Source organism: Genypterus blacodes, unplaced genomic scaffold, assembly GCF_046128005.1.
Source record: "Genypterus blacodes isolate CSIRO-AG114 ecotype Tasmania unplaced genomic scaffold, CSIRO-AGI_Gbla_v1 ptg000348l_1, whole genome shotgun sequence".
Taxonomy (NCBI): Eukaryota; Metazoa; Chordata; class Actinopteri; order Ophidiiformes; family Ophidiidae; genus Genypterus; species Genypterus blacodes.
Genome location: NW_027467132.1, coordinates 984,172 through 1,000,866, shown reverse-complemented (window position 1 = coordinate 1,000,866; position 16,695 = coordinate 984,172). Strand labels below are relative to the sequence as shown.

Sequence of the window (16,695 nt, the reverse complement as noted above, 5' to 3'; positions counted from 1 at the left end):
CGCAGCTCAGCGGTCTGGTGAAAGTCTGTGCCGAGCATCGCTGATACGATTCACAACAAGGTCGTGCAGAGCTACGGTTCAGAGATAAAAGGGAGACGAGTGAGCGCTCCTGGTTCACTGTCACATCTGCACACACACACTCTGACACTCTGACACGGCTGGGAGGGCTGAGCAAATTAGACAACACGACTACTAATGCAGCCTTTTTATAGAGGATGACCTCATACTGTGGGTCAATCTGTGACAATTCTGTTATTGTAGCATATTCTTCTCAAATGAAATTGTTTTTTAATAATAACTACTTGTTCAGATCAGTTTTATTATTCATATTATTCTCATCTAATTAGCAATTCCATTTAATAACTCTGTGTATTCATGTCGCCTGTGGCAATTAGTGCCTTTTTTAACTAAACTATTATTATTATGATAACAGAAATTCATGTTATGCATCTTTATTTTGCCAAAAAAAGGCATAGAAACTTTGTGAGATCCTTTTTCCGCCTCCATACAAAAAGAACTCTTCTTTCTTTTTGTATTTTCTTTTCCGAGAAAACGTTCACTCCACAAAATTCCCTGAACAAAAGAAAGCCCACCTGATGAGCCTACACAGGCTTTGGTGAGAGGTTATGTTTGAGACTTTGATTCATTATTCATCTTCTGCACTTGTGTGGGGAGCTGACTTACACACACCATACAACCCTGGAAATCAATATCTTACTGTGTTGAGCTGTAAATGCACCAAAGCAGGTCTGTGTTAGGATTCCTCTGTAGATTTGTCCCAGAGAGAGAGATACAGAACGATACATGACAGGAACAGCAGATATGGTGTATGTTTACAGCTCCACATAGCTCAAATATAATCTGATTAGATGTAGTGTGTGTGTGGGTGGGTTGTGTGTGTGTGTGTATGTGAGTTTGGTACTAACCTGCAGACCAATGGGACCAGGTGGGCCAGGGAAACCTCTGGAACCTTCATCTCCCTTCTGTCCAAACATACCCTGCTGACCCCTCGGACCAGGCTCTCCATCAGCTCCCTGAGAACCCACACACACCCAGCATTAGATGGTATAGACAGTATAACAGGCCAGGTCTCAGGTGGTGTAGATTCTTGTTTTGCTGCTCAGAATTGATGTTTGCAAAATTCAACCTCTGCACAGATCAGAAAGGTTTTCAGTTTCTTACTGTAAACACTTTGTGCCTAGACAGTAAATCTTTCAGAAAACATCTTCAGAGCCATTTACATGAATACCAACAGCCCTATTTCTCATCTTTTATTGGTCTACTCTCTTTCTCAGAAGTGCTGTAGTGTTTCATGCATCTCTCCTGCATGTCAGCCTCATATTTCCTGCTCTCTCTCTGTTGAGCTGCTGTAAACTAAATGTTGTCCTTGTGTGGTATATCAGGGCCGCTCCAGGCTTGTGTGTCATGACAGCAGTACTTACAGCGGGACCCGGGGCTCCGATGGGGCCTTGGAGACCGGCTGGACCAGGAGGACCCTTCACACAGAGCAGACATGGTTACGACCACAACACAGCTCAATCTTATTGTGATGAAAGTGTTTGTGCGGTGCTTCTTCTCCCTAAGCAACAGTTTGATCTCTTAAGGTGATTTAGATGTAATTCTAATAACGCACCTGTTCTCCCTTGTCGGCTTTGCTTCCCTTCTGACCGGGCTCTCCAACCTCTCCCTGGGAAACACACACACACACGAACAGGCAACCAATTTAGATCAGCTTATCCCTGTCCAAATGTCAACAGCTTATAGAAAATCATTGAAACAATCAGATTAATACCTAAACCATCTGCTCCATTATCAGTACTTAGAATCTCAACACACTGTAGTTTGTTATGGACACACATGGGTGCACAAATGAGACATATCAGCTGTTTTCTCTCATTCATTATCCAGCAAATCTCCACAGGGACATGTATTTGGCTGTAACAGTAACCTTAAGGGTCATAATGATGTCAGGAGATGAAACAGGCAGCAGTATTTCCCTTGTACGTCTCCTCAAACTGAGTGTACTGGTGCTCTTGTTTATGAAGATGGATGTGCAACAGCAACGAAAGGAGAGACACGTTTTTGATGCAGATGGCACGAATGAACATGGGGATGAAGATTGATGAGCAATCTGTTTCTGTCCCACAACATATCTCAGTTAGGAGTTTGGAGACTGAGGCTCAGAGGAGGGGAGGCAGACAGAGGAGCTGGCTGACCTTGTCACCATCTTCTCCGGGGGGACCCTGGGGTCCAGCAGGCCCGGGTAGACCAACAGGACCCTGGACACCGTCGCGCCCAGCTGGACCTTGAGGGCCTTTCTCACCCTAGAGACACAGACGTTTGTTATCAGTGTACTTTGAGAGTGAAGGACAGCAGGACTGAATGTATCTGGAGGACATACAGTACATTTCTAATAAGCATTGTGCCTGTCAGTCTCACAGAGAAAATCAATAAGAAAAACTTACAGGTGCTCCCTTCTCTCCAGAAGGCCCTGGGGGACCCTGAGGACCAGGTCTACCAGACAGGCCAATGGGACCTGCTGAACCGGCAGAACCTCTCTCTCCAGGGGAACCCTGAGAAAGAAAGATGGGGAATAGAGATAAATCTTTGGTAACGTACCAGTGAAACGTCCACTAAGCAGCTGAGAGTCGTTGTTCAGGGATCAACATACATGCATACATACAGAGAACATGCATTGACTGACTGAAGGAGAAGAGGACGATGTGTTGTTTATATTTTGGGCCTAAATTGGACTCTTATTCAGGATTACATCAACCAATCATGTCGTCCCCTCTGATGAGGTCATTATAAAAACACTATAAGCACTTCAGTGACATTTTATTTTCATTTCCCTCTCAGGTAATTAGTTTTTTACTGAATGATTTCTTCATTCACAGGCAGTAATATATTCAAATCCCTTTATAAGCCTGAAGAATTCCATCCCCCTGGGCTCAGACTGAACAGTGATGCTTCACACATCCACACTGCTGCATTCTTGTGTGAATTCATTTTTGTGTCATTTGGTTCTTGGTATCATCAGTTACGCAGTTAAAGCCAATCAAAATAGATCAAAGGACATGTTGTAAGAATTAATTATTTTCATATTGTGACGGCCCCTAGGTGTGTGTCTTTCTCTCTCAGCTCCTCTCATCCAGGTGGCTGCAGAGAGGCGATCAGCAGGATTGACTCCACCTGGGCAGGAGGCCTTAAAGCTCGCCTCTCCTCTCTGTTCTCCCCGGCCAGTATGACTGCTGGTGTCTGGGCGCCATGTGTTATCATGAGACGATGATGGTTTTGCTGGTTTTGGTTAATCAAAAGTACAAACCTTTGTTTAAATCAAACCCTGTTCTATGTGGTCTCCCCTTTTTGTTATGATCGAGATGAGCGGTCACAACAAACTAAATTTCATGATGTTTAGGAATGGGAAGCGACTCTGCTGTGGATGGGAAGCTTGGGTTTGATGTGGGATGTCTGCACACTGTGACTCCCCGTATAGATGCTTTCAAACAGCAGCATGGCTCTGCTGTGTGTGTGTGTGTGTGCCAGAAGGCGGCGGAGCAAACAGTTGTGATATTCAGCGACTCTACTGCATGATTACTCTGACGACAATCCACTGTGCTCAGTGGGAAGAGAGGAAATCTAGCAGGGCTTCTTTTTTAAAAGAGTAGAAAATGATATGAAGTCAAAACAGATGGATTCCCACTGCGGCTTAATCTGTTTATACCTGTTACACACACACACTCTGTTCTCTCAGAGAACATGCATCTTCTGCTATCATTCCATATTTTGACATATAAATCCAGCAGATAGACGTTGATTGTCAGTTATACATTATGATAGATGGGCTGCCGGTTGAATTCCCTGCTGTTGGAGAGGAAACACGCTCTCTCGCTCTAACGCTGCATCCTTAAGCGACACATTAAACCCATTTACTGCTGTAGAGTCACACACGGGTGAAGCAAAAGGTGTGTGTGTGTGTGTTAATATATTAATGTGCAGCTCTGAGAGTTGTTCATCAAATGTTACCTAGAGGGAGGGAAAGTTTTGAAATTAATCTAATTTTCCTCCTTAACGTTTAGGGTTTAGCCTAAAACGCCGATTAGGATGACGGAAGAAAAGTAAGGATGAAGATCGCCAGGGAGTTTAGTGATTCTACTATGTTTCATGTCCACATTCTGCAAACTGTCCTCTGTGGGCCTCAGCTAACTATGAAATATATATGAGCTAACCTGTCAACCGCACCAAAGCTCACACAAGAAGAAGAAGAGTGTACTCACGACAGGGCCGGGTGGTCCTTGGGGTCCCTCTCCTCCTTTCAAACCAGCTGGACCCTGAGAGGAACAAGAAGAAAGACATTCACTAAGGGATTTCAGTCAGTTTAAGCCTCCCACACTACAAGTACGTTCAGGTTAAGCACCAAATACCTGGTAAAGTAACTGAATCTATACATCAGCCTGTACATTAGACCTCCACTGGAGTGTGTGGCAGCCAGAGAGGAAGCAGGGGGCTTGTTGGTTTTTCGTGCAGCTGTGCTTGGGGACATTTGTTGGCTCATATATTCCATTTTAATGTCCGGCTCATCAAATGCATAATAAAATAAAAGTTGTGAAATAAATAACCTGTAATGTAGTTTTGCATTTGTGTGTAACTGCTTGGGGACGTGTTTGTTTATGCGAGTGTGTAGGTGTTAGGTACTCTGTGTGTGTGTGTGTGGGCGCTCACTATCATTCCCCATATCACCTTTGTGAATTCTGTTTTTGTTTATCCACGTGTGCTTGCTCCTGCGCAGAAGCAAGTGTGTGTGCATATGTGTGGCCGTGTGTGTTCAGCTCCCTGGGGGGCCGTAAAGGAGCACATGGCACTGTGGGTAATGAGTCTCTGCTGACTCTGGCTGTGCACCGGAGTAAATTACAGCGACAGAAAACAATCAGCGGTGCTCCTAGCATGCAGAGCCCCGACTGACCTTGGAGATACGAGGAGGTAAAACACTCCCTCTCCCTACAGAGCATCCGTTCTCGCTCCCCGCAGACTCATTGTCAACATTCCCCGCTTAATATTTGATTAAGTAAATAATGCATTCAACAACAGACGAATAACTTGAGTGAAATCTGAAAAGCAATCGGAGGCCTTGAGCCAGACCGGGCCTGACAAATGTCTCCCTGACCAACACTTCTCTACTGGTGTAAAAGCGGACCATGATGCATTGCAGCAGTTAAAAGAGTGGTGTCAGTGGCGTCGGAGCAATTCAGAGACACGCCTGCTCATTTGTTAGATGTCGCTAGGAATTTCCTCTGCGCCGGATTGATTGGAAGGAGTGAATTCTGAGGCCGGTTGTCTCTAATGAAGCCGATCGCTCTGCACAGGCGGAGGTTCATTTGTTAGGTGATGAATGAGTGTAGGTGGAAGGGGGTTCCTACCGTGGCACCAGGTAGACCTCGCTCTCCTGGGAAGCCTCGAAGGCCAGGGGGACCGTCTTTACCGGAGGATCCCTGAGGTCCGGGGTCTCCCTATACAGATCACAGAAATACAGTGAGATACATGAGCAGCATTTAGATGACATCACTGCAAAACAGCTGGCGTGCACTTCCAGTTGAATGACAGAGGCGATGATCAATGAGAAGGAGGGAAGGAAGGAAGTGTCTCCTCCTGTCTAACCTTCCTACGTCACACTGAAGTCACCACAGCATGATTGTGTAAGAGCGTTTTATATCCATTCAATGTTGAACAAAGAGCCATGCTTTTATGATGACAGAAGAGAAAGCTACGTGGCCTCGGTGAGGAATATCTAAAGACGCGAGCGACGCAGAAAGATTCTTCCTTAGAAATATCTCTCCACTCTGAAATGATCAGCTAAAGGAAGTGATTGAACAAGTTAGAGAACTAGATGTTTGTCAGGGACCAAAACAGTTACATCATTGGTCCAGAACATGACTCAGCAGTATTGTTGTGAGTCCTCTGGATGGGTAACTAGGGAACATTGAGCATAACAACTTGAAGTACTGATGGTGCTCCAGGTCCGTCTATCAGTTTATCTCTTCCTCTGGTGGCCAACAATCTATTACTGCAGCTTTAATAAAATGCAAAGTACACGGCAGCCGAGTGTGTGAGGCTTCACATGACAGCGCTGCACTCCACACACACCCAACCTTGTAAATCAAAGCTGAGGAAATCCTACTTGGAGATGCAAAATGCTAATTAATGCAATATTAAAGCTCGCATCTGGGGAAAGGGGAGAATTATAAATTCCTAAAATAGCAGCCACAATATAGACTAATCGCTTTCTGTACCAAACCAGGAACAAAACATGTGCTTGTTGTGCAGCTGACCATCATCTTAATGGGCCATTAGCTGCAATTATGTTGAAGCATTTGTGTTCTTTCTGCAGATTCATTCACACTGTCAGCAAATGCATCAGCCTCGACTATAATCGATACCAAGGTGCCGTTGCTTTCAGTTCATCAGCCATTACATTAAAACTCAGAAGGTTCCAGCTTATCCAGGTTGAGCACAAACGGCTTCCACGTCCCGTAATAAACACAAGATTTGTTTGAACCCGAATAAACGGACAAAGTTGTTTTTATAAGCAAAGCCACTAAAAGCTTCTACAGCCTCCCATCCCATATACTGTAGCAACTATAAAGTTTGTTTGTAGGCTATCTACAAGAGGAATGGTGCCAATTATTTGTGGACAGCCTTATTTACCGCCTGCTTCATTTTGTAAACAGCATCTCTAAAACAAAGATATTTAACTTCCAGGAAAGAAAAGAAAGCAGTTACTACTTTTTTTAGTTTTTTTTTATATTGGCAGACGGACTTTATCTGCAAACAAGGAGGCAGAGCGGAGCAGAGAGGGCCTGAGAGGTAAGAATGAGGATTTTGGTCCCTGGCATGCAGATTTACAGGAGCAGAGCAGAGCCGGGCTGCGACTCAGCTGACCGACTTGATTAAACTGTCTGCTTTGGAGAAGACGGGGAGAAAATGAAAGCATGGAGGGGCTGGACGGGGGAGGAGTGGGGGATGCTGAGCGATCCCTGGAGTCTGGGCTACATTTGGAGGAGCCTATACTTCTACAAAATGGCTGATGTCTGTTCCTAATAGGCACTCAATTGCCAGGCAGGGAAGGTCGGGGAGGGATTCCTGCCAAATGCTCCCCAAATCTCAGCTACTGTATCTTCAGTAGTCACTTGACAGAGAGCAGAAAATGATGGAGAGTCTCTGGGGGTTTGGAGTTTATGAATTTGTAGCTGTAGATTAGTTTTCAAAGTTTTATTGAAGAACTCCAGCAGGAACACAAACTCCCCGTGAGTGCAGTTGATGTACGGTTACGTGTGAATGCATACGTTCTCCTCTCTAACTAAAGGAGATAAGATCAGTTTTCTTCACTGAAGGAAGATCATTTTCTGAATAAAGTGCCACTGCAGCAAAGTAAGAGTCCATTTCCTTTTAAAGACTAAATGTCCTGAATACACTCAGCCTGTAGAATACAGCAGCACTCACCTTTGCTCCCTCCTTTCCTCCAGCACCTGGAAGACCCTGCTCTCCGGGTGGGCCAGGGGGTCCGGGGTGGCCTCTCTCTCCGACGGGGCCGGTCTCACCAGTGGGTCCCTAAGATGCCGGCACACAGGCGGATGTTAGTCAATGCAGCATGTTAAAGGACAGTTGACTACAATAACCTCCAGGCTCCATGTCTGCCTGTCAAAAGTTTCATTCTGCTCACAATTCTCAAACTTTAAATGCATTTGTTTAATGTTAGTTGCAAAATAGCAAATCTGAGCTTGAATAAATGAAAAAAAGCCCTGTGAAAGGCTCATTTGGGACGTGGAGTGTGTATCTGATGGGTTTAGTTTCTCTTACCTGGGGCCCGACAACACCTCCTGGACCTGGAGGGCCGGTCTTTCCTTGGAATCCCTGAAAAACAACAAGAAGATCATTATAATAATAACATAATAATGTTTGAAGCAAGTTTAATCTATTAGTATTGAGGGAAAGAAACCTCGATGGATCATTTGACTCACAGATTTAACCAGAGACAATATTCTGCCCTCATCAATCACTTAGATTCTGGAAATGATCCCACTGAGTGTATACGGATGTTTATGATTGTCTTTTCTGGGAGGGAAATTGAATTTTCAGCAAAGTAATAACAAATACGATGGTATCTCCTCCTTATTGGAAGCTATTTTAATGTCTAATAATATAAACCCTGGTTTCATCATGAGGCCTTCGTCTCCTTGCACTTACTGGACTGTAGTGCAAAGGAGAAAGATGATTTATGACATGTCGATGGGGTCAGACAGTGACTAATTCGTCTGCATTGGTGAAGCACACAAGCCACGGCAGAGCACAAAGTAGTTTGGTTGGACAATAGGAAGCAGAAACTCTCCTCTAACGTTGCACCATTCTGCTGTTTTTGCTGCATCATCCTGGAGCATTAAAGTGTTGAAGTTGAAGAATTATCCTTTTAAAAGTTTACATTTCTCTTAGGCAGATACTGACATAAAACCAATTAGTTTGTTATGTCTGTTCACGTTTCTAAAGTGAGCATTGCTTTGTGCTATCTGCTGGAGAGAAGAGTAACCTGAAGCCAAAGGAAAATGAAGTTTAACATCTCAAACATCGACTGCCGGTGCTGCAGCAGGAAATCCAATGAACTCCTGTCTTCTGGCGGAGGAACAATCCAATCTGCAGACGCTTTAGAGTCCTCTTTCGAGACAAACGGAGCAATTCCTCCTGAAATTTCTAATCAACTAATATCTGCCTTAGACTGACTTTTGTACTGATTTCCGTTTGAGGTTTTGAGCTCCTTAAGCATCAAAATGACCTCTGACTGATTTCAACATGATCTTGCATTTATGACTGATTACATTTTAAGTGATTTCCCTTCAACCAAACTAGATTTTTTCATTCTGCGCTCTCAGAAGGAGGATCCTGCCTAACTCACGACTCGGGGCTTATTGATCACTGTGTTTTGTGATTTATAGGGATGTATTATTCCCTGGGAACCCTGCGGCCCTGCGGTTACACCACCGGGCCTCATTCAGAGACACTGACTGAAATCTTTATTTGTACTTCCTCAAGTGCAACCTGTGCTGCCGCTGCTCGGTCCCCAGCAAGCATGTTTATTGCCGTGATCAATTCTCATATTGGATGCTCGGGGATCGTGTTCATCAGGGCGTAAATCCGCAGCCGTACACACCTTAATGAAGACTCTATTGTTGCTTGAATAGCGGCAAAGGCAGGGAAGCATTCATGTGTGGTGTATTCAGTTATATGCAGGAAAGTGGCAGGTGGAAAGAGAAGTTTTAATGACAGAGGCGATGATCTGTCAAGCTTTTAGTAGAATTTATTGCCCTCTGAGCCTCGGCACCGATGCATACAAAGCACGGGGAGATCGATGTGGAGAGCGGGGCGATTGGGACGAGGTGTGCTCAAGTCAAAGTTTACTTTTGTTTTTTTATTGTCAGATAAATCCTGCGTGCGTCCCAGGGGTGCTGCTTCCACACATCACTGCTTCTCAGGTACAGATTTACTACAGCCATTCTTCATTAAGCTCATTACTGTAGCTTGGAAAAACCACTGTTCCGTGCTGCTACAACCAATTTTATGTTTGTTATTATTGCTCAATTATTTCAGCAGAAGCGGAGCGACAAGGACACCTTGGTGTAAACACCTCGCTGGAAAATCTGAGCTCTGCGTCCCGACTGTGGATCTTTGCGGCGCGCTTGCCAAAGAAACGAGACACGAGCTCAATCAGCGAGGGATGGCTCCCGTGGCTCCCTGGTCTCCATCTGTGTGATGGCAGTCTGAGCCATCTGGATTTACTCTGACAGAATGCAATGTGATGTCTGAATGCAAGTGTATGTCTGAATGTGACCAGAGAGGCAGATAGAGTCACAACGTGTCCACCAGGGCTTTGTCTACTCCACGCCTCTCTACCAGACATGTGCGTCCACTTGGCATCACGCTAACATGTTGTACAGCTGAATTTAATCCCCTGCATTGAAGGACAACAGAGATAAGAACTGGGAGGATGTGTGTGTGTGTGAGAGGGGTATTCAGTGAGCAACAGCTGTGTAACTAGGAGATGTGATCTGTCTTCCTCATCTGATGAGAAGGCAGGCAATCCAGGATTTCCAGTTTGTAGAGAAATACAAAAGTGAAGAAATCCTTTTAATACTCAAAGTTCATAGATTTGTTTAGAGTTTATGCGAACTTCCAACTAAGTCCCCATATTTGTAGAACTCCTGACCAATCACACCCTTCTTGCCGCAAAGAAACCCGCAATTTTTTGTGCCATAACTTTTGACCAGTAGATGGCAGTGAGTGTCTATTTAACATAGGATTTACACACAAGAGTCATGTGGATTAGTTACATGGAATCTCTAGTTTGTCGCGAGGACTCGACGTGCGACTGAATAAGGGCAGAGCATCTTGAGGACTCACCGTCTCTCCGCGCTGGCCGGGGTGTCCAGGCAGTCCATCCTTTCCAGGTGGTCCCTGTTTAGCAAAACACCGGCGTAAACACACTCAATCAACAAGACAGTACAATCATCATCAAATGAAAATAGCTCTGTATGAGACTATCAAAGTTTCCTTTTCTCCCACAGACGCAATTTCATTTTTTTGTTGCCGTGTTGCGTTTATGCTTGGTAGGCACAGTATGGCGACATCACTTCTTTCCCACTGGCAAACTTATAGGTGGAGTGCTGGAACTCTAACAGTAAAATAACAGGTTCAGTTATCTTTCCAAAGGAGCGACATCAGTGGCTGTGCTGGGAGCCGAGTATGAATCAAAGCCCGATCGATAGGTGGAAATTACCACTTGTCTCCTGCCTCGACTGAGGCGAGAGAAAATGGGTTCTGCTTCAATAACAGTTAGACTAATGACACCCGCTCAGTATTAAGGATATTGCTATGCATTACTGCGCCCCGTGAACTCTCCAGATTCAATCATGTGTGACTTCTAATGTTTCAAAACTAGGGTAATTTGCTTTTCAATACTTACAGGGGGGCCCTTGGGTCCGGGGAAGCCAACTGGTCCCTGAGGTCCTTGAGGTCCCTGGGATAAACAAAGAGATGAGACAGTCAGACAGACAGACAGACAGACAGACAGGAGATGTACTGTATACAGAATAAAGCCACCAGGGGCCGACAGCATTATGCAAGACTGCCCTGTCAGAAAGCACCTACTGCTGAATAATGGAGAGAAGACACATAACAATAACAAATTTAAAAACTGGAACGACACCGTGAGGGAATTATAACTACTTAAAGCCAAGAGCGGCTTGGGAAAGGGAAATGAAATGCAAGCTACTCAATATACAGTAAATAAATAAATAATAGCTGTCAGGCGAGACAGCCTTCGATATTCAGGTGGCAAACTGGAGTTGTGCAGAGGGAGGAATGATGAAGAGTACTCCGCAGGGAAACAGAGTGAGGATCTCATAAAGGAGGAGAGGGAGAGGAAGATGAAGAGACTCTGGCTTTTGTGTCCGGGACAGACAGACCGGCCCTCACATGGAGTCATTATAGACTAAAATAGAAGGTTGTAATCATCCTCCATTCATTATCTGCACAGAAAGTAATGAATATGGAATTATAAGCTCCTACCTGACATTTTGTCAGTCAGACCAGCATGTTGAAAGAAGCCTTTTCCCCAGGTTACATATATAATTATTACCCATCCCAGACTTCATTGTTCGGAAATTGTAACCTACGACTTTAGTGGAAGTTGTGGATAGTTTCAGCAAATGATAAAAGTAATAGCTCCGAAATGCACGGCTGGTATTGTGAAATGATTTTGTTTAATCCCTGACTGCAAACAACAGAAACATAAAGGCAAGAGAAGAAGACAGCAGAGGAAGAGACGCAGCCCACCATGAGTTTCTGTGAAATCTGTTTATAATGTGAAATGTGTTTGGGTTTAGGATTTAAGGATGGAAACTCCAAAATACTCCCAAACTGATTACAATGTTCTATTTGGAAACTCTTGGAATTAAAAAATAAAAGCAAATCTTTACTTGATCACACAGGCGTTGTCGAGCTATAACTACAGCCTGAAGCTCACAGACTGTCTATCATTATCTGCTGAAACACTACAGGGGGTCCTGAGGGCTGATGAAGTCAAAGCAGAGGGCAGACAGCATTAAGCACCTGCACACACCGAACAAGCAGAACTCACAGCTTCATCTCTGTGTAGAAACATTAATCACACGCACTTTGATGAAGCGTGAAGAGGAAATCACAAGACTGTGAAGCCCATGTGGACAATAAGACCTCCTGTACCTTAGGGAGTTTGGATCTATGCCTACATTTGTGCCTTTACTCTTATCTAATAGATTGAAGAACATACTTTAAGCTGCGACTGTCACCTCAAACCAAACACTTCCTGTAGCTACTTCACCGTTCAAGCCTTTTGTTGATTTATATCATGTTCTTGGTTTGGATTAGATTCCTGGTGATGTTTCAATTGCTGCCAAATCACCATCATGACTAGAAGAAATGAACTCCTCTTTTACTGCAGCAGCCGTATGGAAGATTCTGACTTTGCCGTTAAGTTCAATACAACAAAATGGCAAATGGAAATTGGTAAATCAATCGGTTCAACTGGGATAAACAGAACCAGGAATCAAACAAAATGGAACTGACGCTTGGAGAATGTGGAGCTGCAGGAGGTGTTGAGTTTGCTTTGATAACAGCACAACACGGCATGGAAGGGATAGATCTCATTATTATGGGACAGAACAGCTGATCAGAAACAGAGCAGAGACGACTCCACTGTGTTTGAGATGAAGGAAACAACATGAACACAGAGTTCAATTAAAAGAAGAAGAAAGGAAACATTGTTTGTTTGCTGAACACAATGAAAGACTAAATTACAAACCTTATCAAAAATATTTCGAATAACTTAAAAAGCCAGTTAGACTTTGATCAACTTCAGTTTATCATTATTGATTTTTCTGTCACTGTCAGGAAAAAATCATTATGTTCTCTAAAAATCAGAGTGTGAATAATGACCAAGATGGAATTTTAAGGCGAGATCGCTTCTAACAAACTGTCACATATGATGACATCACCCTAGATTGTAGGTTTGAGTGTTAAAGATGATGAAGATGATGAACTTACTCTCTCACCAGGTGGGCCTGGGGGGCCATCGTTTCCTGAGGTTCCCTGCAACACACAACAAATCGTTATCATTTCAGTCTTTACATCATGAATAGAGTTGTCTATCTTTCTCTCACAGTGCTGGCAGAAGTACATGTTTTACACTTTCATTCATGCATTTGTAATCAAAGCTTTTCAAAGAAATCCATCATGGGTTTATCATTTAAAATTTGAAAATGTGCAGTATTCTGTGTTACTTTAAATGAAAATTGTCTATCAAACCCAACTCTAAACAGCTTAACATTGTGAAATGAACCCACAAAGTCTATGTAAAGAGTGTGTGAGTCCTACCTTGGGACCGGGTTTGCCTGTGGGACCTCTGGCTCCTCGACCCCCACGGGGACCCTAGAGAGAGAATACAGTTTAGTAGATTAGATCACAGCTTTATGAGATTAGGCCTGAAATAATGTCTAAATCAGAATAAGAGATTGATTCTGAAGGAGTTGTTGAAGTACGTACGGTTGGACCTCTCTGCCCCCTTGGACCAGCTTTGCCTGCGATGCCCTATAAGAGAACACAAGCAAGAAAACTTAGCACAGATTTAAAAGAGTAACATGGTGCTGCTGATGTGCAACAGGCATATTTTGATCCGTTTAAATCAGCAGAAACAGGCTGCCAGTAACTGATGGGGATTTTGTTTTATGCAAAAGCTGCAAAACGGCTCGCTGGCTTCAACTCAGCAGTGACTAAAGTGACAGTTTAGTCCATGTACAGACGAGTTCACATTATTGATGCTTTCATTTTGGCAGGTGGCTTTGGCTGACGTGGCATAATACGTTTTAAAGTGTCCATTCAAGGATTTTGATGTACTCAACAGAAAAAATATGTATATTGTAGTGCCGAAGGACGGGAGTCGGAGGCGGCGTATTGAGTTTTAACGTACACTTTATCGACATGCGGATTCAATCGTCTCGTACCATCAATACAGCAAAACAACAACCCGCGGACCGGAAGTCCGTGCCCTTTTAACCACCGTGGGGAACACACCTACCCACACCATAGTCCGAGGGGGAATTATGTATAATCACCACAATATTAAACATTTTAAATGGATCTTGTACACACATTCCTCACTGACACCAAAAGAAGGTTTATTCATATATTTTGACATATTGGCCACTTTAATACTAAAAAGTAACCTTTGGGGTATTTGTCAGCGCTTCCCGTGTGTGTGTGTGTGTGTGTGTGTGTGTGTGTGAGTGGATCTTTCTCTGTTCAGGCCGGTGACATTGATTTTGCTGCTAAAGTCGCCACACCGACGCTTTTAGGAGAGGAATCAATTTTCCTTTGCGCCGGAAATATGATGGCTTGGTGATTTTCAAACACAAATGGGCAGAGTGTGTGCGTGGAGTTTGTGTGTGTGTTTGTGTGTGTGTGTGTGTCGTCTCACCCTAGCTCCTTTCTCTCCATTGGCTCCAGGGAAACCAGGGAAACCGCTTGAGCCCTGTCAATAGGAGAGGCGGAGGGGAGGGAGGAGTTTAGGCTTTGCATGATAACTGAAGCTCATTTAGAAGATTCTGCATGTATCTGCACCACCGCTTCAAGTCAAGGTGAGTTAGTTTAACAGGATTCACACCAGGGCAAGTCCATGAATTTGGACTTTTTATAAATAAAGATAGTCTCTCTCTCTTCTACACTCTTCACAGTTTCTTCCTCAACCTGAATCTCCATCCTGTTGTGTGTAGAAAAGCTATAAAAAGCTTCTTAAACCGGCAGATGAGATGAGACTTCTCAAGCAAACTAGCTGGAAACAAACAACTGCTGAGAAGCAATGATGGAAACATACAAACACAGCAACTTTAAATACAAAGAAGAACACACATTTCAAGAGAACACAGCCGGTGCTTCACTCATCTCTAAACTACAGAATTTAGGTGATGTCACATGTCATCATCATCATCATCACTTGGGCTTTCTTTGCCAGAATCGAAGTTGGCACGGTTTCGTCCTCATAACTCAGCTCTGGTTCACTTTGGACAGTTAGAACACAGGTGTGAGCGCTGCAGTGTAACAGAATGACACCAACACACCTTTGGTCCTTGTCTTCCTGGATATCCTGGCAACCCTGGGACACCAAGTTTACCCTGAGGAGACATTAATAACACACACGTCAGCCCGGTAACAAAGCTTTACCGTAGGCTGGGTAATAAAAAGCTCAGCCAGATACGATCAAAGCAGTGCTGATAGAAAACAATACATTTTCATTGAGGTAACACTTTGTAATTGGATGTGTGTTTACTGTGTTATAATAAAGAATAGTAACGTCTTAATCTATGACACTAAATGCAAAATCAAGTGTTAGCTGCTCATAAAGGCATACATACCTTTTCTCCAGCAGGGCCAAGGGGACCTGACTCTCCATTAGGGCCAGAGCGACCTTTAGGACCCTCAGGACCATCCTCACCACGGGGCCCAAGCAGACCAAGTTCACCCTGAAATACAAACACACACACACAAATATTGAATATTGCGTTTCTGATTCCATGCCCAGAGTAGAAATAGGCAGGGGAGTGGAGGAAGTTATTCATAGGTGACAGATGGTGTTGTTCAGTTCCTCACCCGGTCTCCTTTGATTCCCATGTCTCCCTTGAAACCTGGGAAACCATCCTCACCCTGAAATGAGACAAAAATAAGGACATTTGCACTTGTTTTTTGTGTTTTTCTTAAATCCCACCACTCTTAGATGGAACCTCACACTGGACCTTCTTGTCCTGTGATCATTAGTATTTATTGACGGGCCCATATGTGAATCACATGACTCATGCTGCTCTCTGCTGGTCAGACAGTGGAACAGCATATGCAAGCTATTAACAGGGGAGCTGCGCCGTGTTTATGTTACGCCGTCGGCGACCACGCGTCCAATTCCTCGACTCTCTGATCCTATTCAGGGCCGCAGAGTCTATCCCAGAATGCACTTGGAAGAGTATATCAAGTCTAAAACCCCTTGTATAAAGTATGATGAAATTGTTAGCTTATTAACTCAGGATCAGAAGGAATGAGCTCACAGAGATGCTGAAGGACGCAATTGACTTCATCCTCCCCACAGACTGTTCTGTCTCTGACTCGTCCTCTTTGTCTCCTGACACCTGTCCATGTTTTCAGCCCTATCTGATGCATAATGCAGCGCTGAGCATGTGTGTTGGCAGGCCACACGCGCACATCCTTTATTCATAACAGCCCTATTCCTCAAGGTTTTGGCTTTTGGATCTTTTGCTATAAATAATTCAATAAAAAACAGATATGATTACCTGTCACTCTAGTGAAAACAACAGCCCTCAGTCAGATAATGGATTTTATACAGGTGCGTAAGCGAATAGCTTTTTGAAAAATAGGCGTCCATATTGAAAGGCAGCTTAGTTGAAATTCTATGTGCTGACCAACACACTTCAAAAGTGCTTGGGATGGATTGTGCAACTCTGAGAAGCCAGAAGCCTCAAGCACCACAGCTTTACATTCAACAGACTGATTGAGGGTCACTCCAAGTAAGTCTGCGTCTCCACTGAAGATGGATATCGACTGACCAGTGAAGTG

General features: G+C 43.9%; 1 protein-coding gene across 1 annotated transcript in view; it reads right to left on the bottom strand.

Annotated features, from left to right (window-relative positions):
* Window positions 1-16,695, bottom strand: part of col11a1a (collagen, type XI, alpha 1a) — a 62,961-nt gene that overhangs the window by 16,101 nt on the left and 30,165 nt on the right. Inside the window, exons 29-46 of the mRNA XM_076138141.1 lie at window positions 15,724-15,777; window positions 15,489-15,596; window positions 15,195-15,248; window positions 14,555-14,608; window positions 13,624-13,668; window positions 13,456-13,509; window positions 13,126-13,170; window positions 11,006-11,059; window positions 10,444-10,497; window positions 7,855-7,908; window positions 7,498-7,605; window positions 5,418-5,507; window positions 4,278-4,331; window positions 2,466-2,573; window positions 2,217-2,324; window positions 1,634-1,687; window positions 1,443-1,496; window positions 927-1,034 (exon numbers count right to left, since the gene is read on the bottom strand). Of these exons, the coding sequence (XP_075994256.1) occupies window positions 927-1,034; window positions 1,443-1,496; window positions 1,634-1,687; window positions 2,217-2,324; window positions 2,466-2,573; window positions 4,278-4,331; window positions 5,418-5,507; window positions 7,498-7,605; window positions 7,855-7,908; window positions 10,444-10,497; window positions 11,006-11,059; window positions 13,126-13,170; window positions 13,456-13,509; window positions 13,624-13,668; window positions 14,555-14,608; window positions 15,195-15,248; window positions 15,489-15,596; window positions 15,724-15,777 (1,260 nt within the window). The remainder of the gene's footprint in view (window positions 1-926; window positions 1,035-1,442; window positions 1,497-1,633; window positions 1,688-2,216; window positions 2,325-2,465; window positions 2,574-4,277; window positions 4,332-5,417; window positions 5,508-7,497; window positions 7,606-7,854; window positions 7,909-10,443; window positions 10,498-11,005; window positions 11,060-13,125; window positions 13,171-13,455; window positions 13,510-13,623; window positions 13,669-14,554; window positions 14,609-15,194; window positions 15,249-15,488; window positions 15,597-15,723; window positions 15,778-16,695) is intronic.